The sequence below is a fragment of the Manacus candei genome, unplaced genomic scaffold (genome assembly GCF_025592945.1).
Source record: "Manacus candei isolate 608988 ecotype Guabito, Panama unplaced genomic scaffold, ASM2559294v1 h1tg000001l, whole genome shotgun sequence".
Taxonomy (NCBI): Eukaryota; Metazoa; Chordata; class Aves; order Passeriformes; family Pipridae; genus Manacus; species Manacus candei.
This window is the reverse complement of record NW_026138049.1, coordinates 6309-19247: the sequence shown is the minus strand read 5'-3', so window position 1 is coordinate 19247 and position 12939 is coordinate 6309. Positions and strand designations below refer to the sequence as shown.

The 12939-nt window shown below is 22.1% G+C and overlaps 1 protein-coding gene across 1 annotated transcript in view; it reads right to left on the bottom strand.

The window, feature by feature from the left end:
• Nucleotides 1–12188, bottom strand: part of LOC127467101 (netrin receptor DCC-like) — a gene marked incomplete at its 5' end in the record, with an annotated part of 78178 nt that extends 65990 nt beyond the window's left edge. Inside the window, 4 exons of the mRNA XM_051779071.1 lie at nucleotides 1796–1944; nucleotides 3582–3736; nucleotides 6814–6970; nucleotides 12056–12188. Of these exons, the coding sequence (XP_051635031.1) occupies nucleotides 1796–1944; nucleotides 3582–3736; nucleotides 6814–6970; nucleotides 12056–12188 (594 nt within the window). The remainder of the gene's footprint in view (nucleotides 1–1795; nucleotides 1945–3581; nucleotides 3737–6813; nucleotides 6971–12055) is intronic.
• Between the last annotated feature and the right edge of the window lie 751 nt (nucleotides 12189–12939).

The following is a 12939-nucleotide window of genomic DNA, read 5'->3' as shown; positions in this document are numbered from 1 at the left end:
AAAAAATGGGGAATAAATGGGATTTTGGGGAGAAAAAAATGGAATTTTGGGGAGGAAAAAATGGGAAATAAATGGAAAAAAATGGGAAATAAATGGCAAAAAAAATGGGAAATAAATGGAATTTTTTGGGGGAAAAAATGGGATTTTTTGGGGAAAAAAATGGGAAATAAATGGGAAATAAATGGAATTTTTTTGGGAAAAAAATGGGGAATAAATGGAAAAAAATGGGTAATAAATGGAATTTTGGGGGGGAAAAATGGGGAATAAATGGAATTTTGGGGGGAAAAAATAAGGAAAATAACTGGAATTTTGGGGAGGAAAAAATGGGAAATAAAAGGAAAAAAATGGGAAATAAATGGAATTTTTTTAGGAAAAAAATGGGGAATAAATGGGAAATAAATGGGAAATAAATGGAATTTTTTGGGGAAAAAATGGGATTTTTTGGGGAAAAAAATGGGAAATAAATGGAAAAAAATGGGAAATAAATGGGAAAAAATGGGAAATAAATAGGAAATGAATGAGAAATAAATGGAAAAAATGGGAAATAAATAGGAAATAAATGGGAAATAAATGGAAAAAAATGGGAAATAAATGGAAAATAAATGAGAAATAAATGGGAAAAAATGGGAAAAAATGGGAAATAAATGGGAAATAAATGGGGAATAAATGGGAAATAAATGGAAAATAAATGGGAAATAAATGGGAAATAAATGGGAATAAATTGGAAATAAATGGAAAATAAATGGGAAATAAATGGGAATAAATGGGAAATAAATGGAAAAAAAATGGGAAATAAATGGAATTTTTTTGGGGAAAAAAAGGAATTTTTGGGAGAAAAAAATGGGGAATAAATGGAAAAAATGGGAAATAAATGGAATTTTGGAGAGAAAAAAATGGGAAATAAATGTAAAAAAAATGGGAAATAAATGGGAAATAAATGGAATTTTGGGGGGGAAAAAATGGGATTTTGGGAAGGAAAAAATGGGAAATAAATGGGAAATAAATGGAATTTTTTTGGGAAAAAAATGGGGAATAAATGGAAAAAAATGGGAAATAAATGGAATTTTGGGGGGGAAAAATGGGGAATAAATGGAATTTTGGGGGGAAAAAATAAGGAAAATAACTGGAATTTTGGGGAGGAAAAAATGGGAAATAAAAGGAAAAAAATGGGAAATAAATGGAATTTTTTTAGGAAAAAAATGGGGAATAAATGGGAAATAAATGGGAAATAAATGGAATTTTTGGGGGAAAAAATGGGATTTTTTGGGGAAAAAAATGGGAAATAAATGGAAAAAAATGGGAAATAAATGGGAAAAAATGGGAAATAAATAGGAAATGAATGAGAAATAAATGGAAAAAATGGGAAATAAATAGGAAATAAATGGGAAATAAATGGAAAAAAATGGGAAATAAATGGAAAATAAATGAGAAATAAATGGGAAAAAAATGGGAAAAAATGGGAAATAAATGGAAAAAAAATGGGAAATAAATGGAATTTTTGGGGGGAAAAAAAGGACTTTTTGGGAGAAAAAAATGGGGAATAAATGGAAAAAAATAGGAAATAAATGGAATTTTTTTAGGAAAACAATGGGATTTTTGGGGGGAAAAAATGGGATTTTGGGGAGGAAAAAAATGGGAAATAAATGGGAAATAAATGGAATTTTTTTAGGAAAAAAATGGGGAATAAATGGGAAATAAATGGAATTTTTTTGGGGAAAAAATGGGGAATAAATGGCAAAAAAATGGGAAATAAATGGGAAGGGCTCCCGAAATTCCGAAGGCGGGGAATTCTCACCTGCTCCCGCCCCGTGGCCGTGTCGGTGAGGACGAGCCGATAGCCCTGCACGGGCGCGTTGCCGGGAGGAGGCGGATCCCAGGAGATCAGGAGGGAGGTGGGCGAGGTGGCCACGGCCCGGAAGTTGGCCACCGGGCCGGGAATGTCCGCTGGGAATCAAGAAAAAACGGGAACGGCCCGAAATTCCATTTATTTCCCATTTATTCCCCATTTTTCCCTCCCAAAATTCCGTTTTTTTCCTCCCAAAATTCCATTTTTTTCCTCCCAAAATTCCATTTATTTCCCATTTATTTCCCATTTAATTCCCATTTTTTCCCCAAAAAAATTCCATTTATTTCCCATTTTTTCCCATTTATTCCCCATTTATTCCCCATTTATTCCCCATTTATTTCCCATTTATTCCCCATTTAATTCCCATTTAATTCCCATTTATTTCCCATTTATTCCCCATTTATTCCCCATTTATTCCCCATTTATTCCCCATTTATTCCCCATTTATTCCCCATTTATTTTCCATTTATTTCCCATTTATTTCCCATTTATTCCCCATTTATTCCCCATTTATTTCCCATTTATTCCCCATTTATTCCCCATTTATTCCCCATTTATTTCCCATTTATTCCCCATTTATTCCCCATTTATTTCCCATTTATTTCCCATTTATTTTCCATTTATTCCCCATTTATTCCCCCCCAAAATTCCATTTATTTTCCATTTATTCCCCATTTATTCCCCATTTTTCCCTCCCAAAATTCCCTTTATTTCCCATTTATTCCCCATTTATTTCCCATTTATTTCCCATTTATTTCCCATTTAATTCCCATTTTTCCCCCCAAAATTCCATTTATTCCCCATTTATTCCCCATTTATTTCCCATTTATTTCCCATTTATTCCCCATTTATTTCCCATTTATTTTCCATTTAATTCCCCATTTTTCCTCCCAAAATTCCATTTATTTCCCCTCAAAATTCCATTTATTCCCATTTTTCCCCCCAAAATTCCATTTATTTCCCTTTTATTTCCCATTTATTCCCCATTTATTCCCCATTTATTTCCCATTTATTCCCCATTTATTTCCCATTTATTTCCCATTTTTCCCCCCCAAAATTCCCTTTATTTCCCATTTATTTCCCATTTATTTCCCATTTATTTTCCATTTATTCCCCATTTATTTTCCATTTATTCCCCATTTTTCCCCAAAAAAATTCCATTTTTTTCCCCCCAAAATTCCATTTATTTCCCTTTTATTTCCCATTTATTCCCCATTTATTTCCCATTTATTTCCCATTTATTCCCCATTTATTTCCCATTTATTTCCCATTTATTTCCCATTTATTTCCCATTTTTCTCCCCCAAAATTCCATTTATTTCCCATTTATTTCCCATTTATTTCCCATTTATTTCCCATTTATTCCCCATTTATTTCCCATTTATTGCCCATTTATTGCCCATTTATTCCCCATTTATTTCCCATTTATTCCCCATTTATTCCCCATTTATTCCCCATTTATTTCCCATTAAAATCCCATTTATTCCCCAAAAAATCCCATTTATTTTCCCATTTATTCCCCATTTATTTCCCATTTATTCCCCATTTTTCCCTCCCAAAATTCCATTTATTTCCCATTTAATCCCCATTTAATCCCCAAAAAAATCCCATTTAACCCCCCAAAAAATCCCATTTATTTTCCCCATTTTTCCCCCTAAAACCCCCCAAAATCCCCCGAATCGAATCCGGTTTTTTTCCCCAACATTCCCCCAAAATTCCCCAAATTCCCCACTCACATTCCGGCCGCGTGACCACCCGGAGAATTTGGGAAGTGGCCCCCAAGCCCCTCTCGTTGGCCGCCGCCACCCGGAAGCCGTAGGAACATTCCGGCGCCAAATTGCCCACGGTCACTTGGAGATTCCCAATTTCCGACGTGCTCACGGCCCTTTCCCTGGAAAAATAAATATTCCAAGGGTTTTTCCCAAAATTCCATTTTTAAAAAAAAAAATCCCATTTTTTTCCCATTAAAATCCCATTTTTTCCCCTGAAAATTCAATTTTTTTTCCCCAAAAAATTCAATTTTTTTCCCCTGAAAATTCAATTTTTTTTGTCCCTAAAAGTCCAATTTTTTCCCCTAAAAATCCAATTTTTTTCCCTAAAAATTCAATTTTTTTCCCATTAAAATTTCATTTTTTCCCCAAAAAATCCCATTTTTTTCCAGGAAAATTCAATTTTTTTCCCCTAAAAATCCAATTTTTTTCCCCTGAAAATTCAGTTTTTTTCCCCTAAAAATCCCATTTTTTTCCCCAAAAAATCCCATTTTTTTCCCATTAAAATTTCATTTTTCCCCCTAAAAATCCATTTTTTTTCCCCTAAAAATCACATTTTTTTTCCCTAAAAATTCAATTTTTTTTCCCCTAAAAATCCCATTTTTTCCCCTGAAAATTCAATTTATTTCCCCTGAAAATTCAATTTTTTCCCCTAAAAATCCCATTTTTTTTCCCTAAAAATCCCATTTTTTTCCCATTAAAATTTCATTTTTTTCCCATTAAAATCACAATTTTTTCCCCAAAAAATCCCATTTTTTTCCAGGAAAATTCAATTTTTTTCCCCTAAAAATCCAATTTTTTTCCCCTGAAAATTCAATTTTTTTCCCCTAAAAATCCCATTTTTTTCCCCAAAAAATCCCATTTTTTTTCCCATTAAAATTTCATTTTTTCCCCCTAAAAATCCATTTTTTTCCCCTAAAAATCACATTTTTTTTCCCTAAAAATCCCATTTTTTCCCCTGAAAATTCAATTTTTTTCCCCTGAAAATCCCATTTTTTTCCCAGGAAAATTCAGGGTTTTTTCCCCTAAAAATTCAATTTTTTTCCCAGGAAAATTCAATTTTTTTTCCCTAAAAATCCAATTTTTTTCCCCTGAAAATTCAATTTTTTTTCTATAAAAATTCAATTTTTTTCCCCAAAAAGTCCAATTTTTTTCCCATTAAAATCCCATTTTTTTCCATGAAAAAAATCCCATTTTTTCCCTAAAAATCCCATTTTTTTTCCCCTGAAAATTCAATTTTTTTCCCCTGCAAATTCAATTGTTTCCCCTAAAAATCCAATTTTTTTCCCCTGAAAATTCAATTTTTTTTCCATAAAAATCCAATTTTTTTCCCCTGAAAATTCAATTTTTTTTTCCTAAAAATTCAATTTTTTTCCCATTAAAATTTCATTTTTTCCCCAAAAAATCCCATTTTTTTCCCATTAAAATCCCATTTTTTCCGAAAAAAATCCCATTTTTTCCCCCTAAAAATCCCATTTTTTTCCCCTAAAAATCCAAATTTTTTCCCCTAAAAATCCCATTTTTTTCCCATTAAAATTTCATTTTTTTCCCATTAAAATCACAATTTTTCCCCCTAAAAATCCAATTTTTTCCCCGAAAAAATCCCATTAATTCCCCAAAAAAATCCCATTTATTCCTTATAAAAAATCCCATTAATTCCCCAAAAAATCCCATTTATTCCCCAAAAAATCCCATTAATTCCCCAAAAAATCCCATTTATTTCCCCTAAAAAATCCCATTTATTCCCCAAAAAATCCCATTTATTCCCCATAAAAAATCTCATTAATTCCCCAAAAAAATCCCATTTATTCCCCATTAAAATCCCATTAATTCCCCAAAAAATCCCATTTATTCCCCATAAAAAATCTCATTAATTCCCCAAAAAATCCCATTTAATTCCCCAAAAAAATCCCATTTATTCCCCAAAAAAATCCCATTTATTCCCCATTAAAATCCCATTAATTCCCCTAAAAAATCCCATTTATTCCCCCAAAAAATCCCATTAATTCCCCATAAAAAATCCCATTTATTCCCTAAAAAATCCCATTTTTTCCCCAAAAAATCTCATTTATTCCCCATTTAAATCCCATTTATTCCCCATAAAAATCCCATTTATTTCCCCAAAAAATCCCATTTAATCCCCTAAAAAATCCAATTTATTTTCCCCTTTTTTCCCCATAAAAACCTCATTTTTTGCCCTAAAAACTTCATTTTTTCGCCAAAAAATCCCATTTTTTTTCCTCCTCCTCCCCACTTCCCCACCTGCCGCCCCCTTCCCGGGAATAATAAACAGTGTTTCCATGGATATTTTTTTCCCCAAAAAATCCCATTTATTCCCCAAAAAATCCCTTTTATTCCCCAAAAAATCCCATTAATTCCCCAAAAAAATCTCATTTATTCCCCATTAAAATCCCATTTATTCCCCAAAAAATCCCATTTATTCCCCAAAAAATCCCATTAATTCCCCCAAAAAATCCCATTTATTCCCCCAAAAAATCCCATTTAATCCCCCAAAAAATCCAATTTATTTCCCCCTTTTTTCCCCGTAAAAACCTCATTTTTTGCCCTAAAAACTTCATTTTTTCGCCAAAAAATCCCATTTTTTTTGCTCCTCCTCCCCAATTCCCCACCTGCCGCCCCCTTCCCGGGAATAATAAACGGTGTTTCCATGGATATTTTTTCCCCAAAAAATCCCATTAATTCCCCAAAAAATCCCATTAATTCCCCAAAAAATCCCATTTATTCCCCCTAAAAATCCCATTTATTCCCCAAAAAAATCCCATTTATTCCCCAAAAAAATCCCATTTATTCCCCATTAAAATCCCATTTATTCCCCATTAAAATCCCATTTATTCCCCCAAAAAATCCCATTAATTCCCAAAAAAAATCCCATTAATTCCCCATAAAAAATCTCATTAATTCCCCTAAAAATCCCATTTATTCCCCAAAAAAATCCCATTTATTCACCATAAAAAATCCCATTTATCCCCCAAAAAAATCCCATTTATTCCCCATTAAAATCCCATTTATTCCCCCTAAAAATCCCATTTATTCCCCCTAAAAATCCCATTTAATTCCAAAAAAAAATCCAATTTATTTTCCCCTTTTTTCCCCGTAAAAACCTCATTTTTCGCTCTTTTTTCACCATTTTTTCACCCAAAAATCCCATTTTTTTTGCTCTTCCTCCCCCATTCCCCACCTGCCGCCCCCTTCCCGGGAATAATAAACGGTGTAGCCGTGGATATTCCCGTGGGGTTCCGTCGGGGGCCGCCAGCCCAGGCGGACGAAGCGGCTGGAAACCAGGAGCGGCAGCAAATCCCGCGGGGCCGAGGGTAGGAGGGCGGAATTCCGGGGGGCTGGAAGGGAAGAGGGAAGGGTTAGAGGGAATTTTCGGCTGGAATGGTTTTATTTGGGTTTATTTTGGTTTATTTTATTTTGTTTTATTTTGTTTTTATTTTATTTTATTTTATTTTATTTTATTTTATTTTATTTTATTTTATTTTATTTTATTTTATTTTATTTTATTTTATTTTATTTTAATTTATTTTATTTTATTTTATTTTAATTTATTTTATTTTATTTTATTTTATTTTATGTTATTTTAGTTTGTTTTATTTTATTTTATTTTATTTTATTTTATTTTGTTTTATTTTATTTTATTTTATTTTATTTTAAATTTAATTTTATTTTATTTTATTTTTTTATTTTATTTTGTTTTATTTTATTTTGTTTTGTTTTATTTTGTTTTATTTTATTTTATTTTATTTTTTATTTTATTTTATTTTATTTTATTTTATTTTATTTTATTTTAATTTAATTTTATTTTATTTTATTTTATTTTATTTTATTTTATTTTATTTTATTTTATTTTATTTTACTTTATTTTTATTTTATTTTGTTTTATTTTATTTTATTTTATTTTATTTTTAATTTTATATTATTTTAACTTAAATTAATTTTTATTTTATTTTATTTTATTTTAATTTAATTTAATTTTTATTTTATTTTATTTTTATTTTGTTTTATTTTATTTTAATTTATTTTATTTTGTTTTATTTTGTTTTATTTTATTTTATTTTAATTTTTATTTTATTTTATTTTATTTTATTTTTATTTTGTTTTATTTTATTTTAATTTATTTTATTTTGTTTTATTTTCTTTTCTTTTCTTTTATTTTATTTTATTTTATTTTAATTTAAATTAATTTTTATTTTATTTTATTTTATTTTATTAATTTCATTTTGTTTTATTTTCTTTTCTTTTATTTTATTTTATTTTATTTTATTTTATTTTAATTTAAATTAATTTTTATTTTATTTTATTTTATTTTATTAATTTCATTTTGTTTTATTATTTTATTTTATTGTATTCTTTTGTATTTTATTGCATTTTATTTTATATTACTTTATTTTAATTTATTTTTTATTGATTTTATTTTACTTTATATTTTTTATTTTAATTTTATTTTATTTCATTTTATTTTATTTTATTTATATATTTTATTTTATTTTATTTATTTATTTTATTTTATTTTATTTTTTAATTTCATTTTATTTTATTTCATTTTAATTTATTTTTTTATTTTATTTTATTTTATTTTATTTTATTTTATAACTTAATTTTTATTTTTATTAAATTTATATTTATTTGATATTTCTTATTTTTTTTATTTTTTATTTTTATTTTTTCTTTTATATTATTGTGTTTTATTTAATTTAATTTAATTTAATTTTTTATTTTATTTTATTTTTATTTTATTTTATTTTATTTTATTTTATTTTTTAATTAATTTTATTTTATTTTATTGTATTTTATTTCATTTTATTTTAATTTAACTTAATTTAACTTAATTTAAGTTAATTTAAGTTAATTTAATTTAATTTAATTTATTTTTATTTTATTTTATTTTATTTTATTTCTTTTATTTAACTTAATTTAATTTAATTTTTTTAATTTTTAATTTTATTTTATTTTATTTCCTTTATTTATTCTAATTTTCACTCACCCGTCTCCGGCACGACGAGCTGGGCGCTGCTCTGACAATTCCCTCCTTCATTCTCATTTTATTTTATTTTATTTTATTTTATTTTATTTTATTTTATTTTATTTTATTTTATTTTATTTTATTTTATTTTATTTTATTTTATTTCATTTTAATTTAATTTAATTTAATTTATTTTATTTCATTTTAATTTAATTTAATTTACTTTAATTTAATATAATTTTATTTTATTTTATTTTATTTTATTTTTATTTTATTTTGTATTTATTTTATTTTATTTTATTTTATTTTTATTTTATTTTGTATTTATTTTATTTTATTTTATTTTATTTTTTTATTTTATTTTATTTTAATTTTATTTTATTTTATTTTATTTTATTTTTATTTTATTTTATTTTGTATTTATTTTATTTTATTTTATTCTATTTTATTTTATTTTATTTATTTATTTTGTTTTGTTTTTTAATTTCATTTAATTTAATTTTATTTTAATTTATTTTTTAATTTTATTTAATTTAATTTTATTTTATGGTATTATATTTTATTTTTATTTTTATTAAATTTATTTTTATTTCATATTTCTTATTTCATTTTATTTTATTTTTTATTTTTATTTTTTCTTTTATATTATTGTGTTTTATTTTAATTTAATTTAATTTTTTTCTTTTTTCTTTTATTTTTTTTAATTTCTTTTTATTTCATTTTATTTTATTTTATTTTTTTTTATTTTATTTTATTTTCTAACTTTATTTTTTATTTTATTTTATCTTATTTTTTATTATTTTATTTTACATTATTTTTTTAATTTAATTTAATTTAATTTATTTTAATTTAATTTTATTTTATTTTATTTTATTTCATTTTATTTTATTTTATTTTATTTTTATTTTTTATTTTTTATTTTTATTTTATATTATTTTATTTCATTTTTATTTTATTTTATTTTATTTTATTTTATTTTATTTTATTTTATTTTATTTTATTTTATTTTATTTTATTTTATTTTTATTTCATTTTAATTTAATTTAATTTAATTTAATTTGTTTCATTTTAATTTAATTTAATTTAATTTAATTTTATTTTATTTTATTTTATTTTATTTTAATTTAATTTAATGTTATTTTATTTTATTTTTTTATTTTATTTTTTTTAATTTCATTTAATTTTATTTCATTTAAATTAATTTTTAATTTAATTTAATTTAATTTAATTTAATTATATTTTATTTTTATTTTTATTTTTATTAAATTTATTTTTATTTTATATTTCTTATTTCATTTTATTTTATATTTTTATTTTTTCTTTTATATTATTGTGTTTTATTTTAATTTTTTTATTTTTTATTTTATTTTTTATTTTTTCTTTTTATTTCATTTCATTTTATTTAATTTATTTAATTTTAATTTAATTTAATTTAATTTAATTTAATTTAATTTTGATATTTTATTTTATTTTTCTTTATTTTTATTTTATTTTAATTTTATTTTATTTTATTTTGTATTTATTTTATTTTATTTTATTTTATTTTATTTTATTTTATTTTATTTTAATTTAATTTAATTTAATTCAATTTAATTTTATTTTAATTTTATTTTATTTTATTTTATTTTATTTTTGTTTTATTTTATTTTATTATTTTATTTTATTTTATTTTTTTATTTTATTTTATTTTATTTTATTTTTAAATTTCATTTAATTTTATTTTATTTAAATTCATTTTTTTATTTAATTTCATTTTATTTTATTTTATTTTATTTTATAACTTAATTTTTATTTTTATTAAATTTATATTTATTTGATATTTCTTATTTTTTTTATTTTTTATTTTTATTTTTTCTTTTATATTATTGTGTTTTATTTAATTTAATTTAATTTAATTTTTTATTTTATTTTATTTTTATTTTATTTTATTTTATTTTATTTTATTTTTTTATTAATTTTATTTTATTTTATTGTATTTTATTTCATTTTATTTTAATTTAACTTAATTTAACTTAATTTAATTTAATTTAATTTAATTTAATTTAATTTAATTTATTTTTATTTTATTTTATTTTGATTTATTTCTTTTATTTAATTTAATTTAATTTAATTTTTTTTATTTTTAATTTTATTTTATTTTATTTCCTTTATTTATTTTCATTTTCACTCACCCGTCTCCGGCACGACGAGCTGGGCGCTGCTCTGACAATTCCCTCCTTCATTCTCATTTTATTTTATTTTATTTTATTTTATTTTATTTTATTTTATTTTATTTTTGTTTTATTTTATTTTATTATTTTATTTTATTTTATTTATTTATTTTATTTTATTTTATTTTATTTTTTAATTTCATTTAATTTTATTTTATTTAAATTCATTTTTTTATTTAATTTTATTTTATCTTATTTTATTTTATTTTATAACTTTATTTTTATTTTTATTAAATTTATATTTATTTGATATTTCTTATTTTTTTATTTTTTATTTTTATTTTTTCTTTTATATTATTGTGTTTTATTTTCATTTAATTTAGTTTTTTTATATTTTATTTCATTTATTTTATTTTATTTTATTTTATTTTATTTTATTTTATTTTATTTTATTTTATTTTATTTTATTTTATTTTATTTTATTTTTATTTCATTTTAATTTAATTTAATTTAATTTAATTTGTTTCATTTTAATTTAATTTAATTTAATTTAATTTAATTTACTTCATTTTAATTTATTTTAATTTAATTTATTTTATTTCATTTTAATTTAATTTAATTTTATTTTATTTTATTTTATTTTATTTTATTTTATTTTAATTTAATTTAATGGTATTTTTTTTTTTATTTTATTTTTTTTAATTTCATTTAATTTTATTTCATTTTAATTAATTTTTAATTTAATTTAATTTAATTTAATTTAATTTAATTTTATTATATTTTATTATATTATTGTGTTTTATTTTCATTTAATTTAATTTTTTATTTTTTATTTATTTATTTATTTAATTTTTATTTAATTTTATTTATTTAATTTTAATTTATTTTATTTTATTTTATTTTTTAATTTTTTTTAAATTTTATTTTATTTTGTTTTATTTCATTTCACTTCATTTTATTTTAATTTAACTTTAATTTAATTTAATTTAATTTAATTTAATTTTGATATTTTATTTTATTTTTCTTTCTTTTTTTTTTATTTTATTTTATTTTATTTTATTTTATTTTATTTTATTTTATTTTATTTTATTTTATTTTATTTCATTTTAATTTTATTTAATTTAATTTAATTTAATTTAATTTATTTCATTTTAATTTAATTTAATTTAATTTAATATAATTTAATTTAATTTAATTTAATTTAATTTATTTTAATTTAATTTAATTTTTTTTTAATTTAATTTAATTTAATTTAATTTTTTTTATTTTATTATATTTTATTCTATTTTATTTTCATTTTCACTCACCCGTCTCCGGCACGACGAGCTGGGCGCTGCTCTGACAATTCCCTCCTTCATTCTCGGCCACGCACTGATAAAACCCCGAATCCGACCTCACCACGCCCAAAATCCTCAAATTCGACCCCCCCTGCAACGAAAAAAACCCCAGAATTACCAAAAAAATCATTACCCAAAAAATCAGATTTTTTCCCCAAAAAATCCCATTTTTTTTCCCAAAAAATCCCTTTTTTTTTCCCAAAAAATTCAATTTTTTTCTCAAAAAAATCCCATTTTTTTCCATTAAAATTCAAATTTTTTTCCCAGAAAAATCCAATTTTTTTCCCAAAAAATCTCATTTTTTTTCCCATTAAAATTCAAATTTTTTCCCCAAAAATCCCATTTTTTCCCCTTAAAATCCCATTTTTCTCTCAGAAAAATCCCATTTTTTCTCAAAAAAATCCCATTTCTTCCCCTTAAAATCCCGTTTTTTCCCCTTAAAATCCCATTTTTTTCTCAAAAAAATCCAGTTTTTCCCCATTAAAATTCAATTTTTTTCCCCAAAAAATCCCCTTTTTTCCCCTTAAAATCCCATTTTTTTCCCAAAAAAATCCCATTTTTTTCCCATTAAAATTGAATTTTTTCTCAAAAAAATCCCATTTTTTCCCAAAAAATCTCATTTTTTTTCCCATTAAAATTCAAATTTTTTCCCCAAAAATCCCATTTTTTTCCCCAAAGAATCCCATTTTTTTCCCATTTAAATTCAAATTTTTTTCTCAAAAAAATCAGATTTTTTCCCCAAAAAATCCCATTTTTTTCTCAAAAAAATCAAATTTTTTTCCCAAAAAATCCCATTTTTTCCCCATTAAAATTCAATTTTTTTCTCAAAAAAAATCAGATTTTTTTCCATTAAA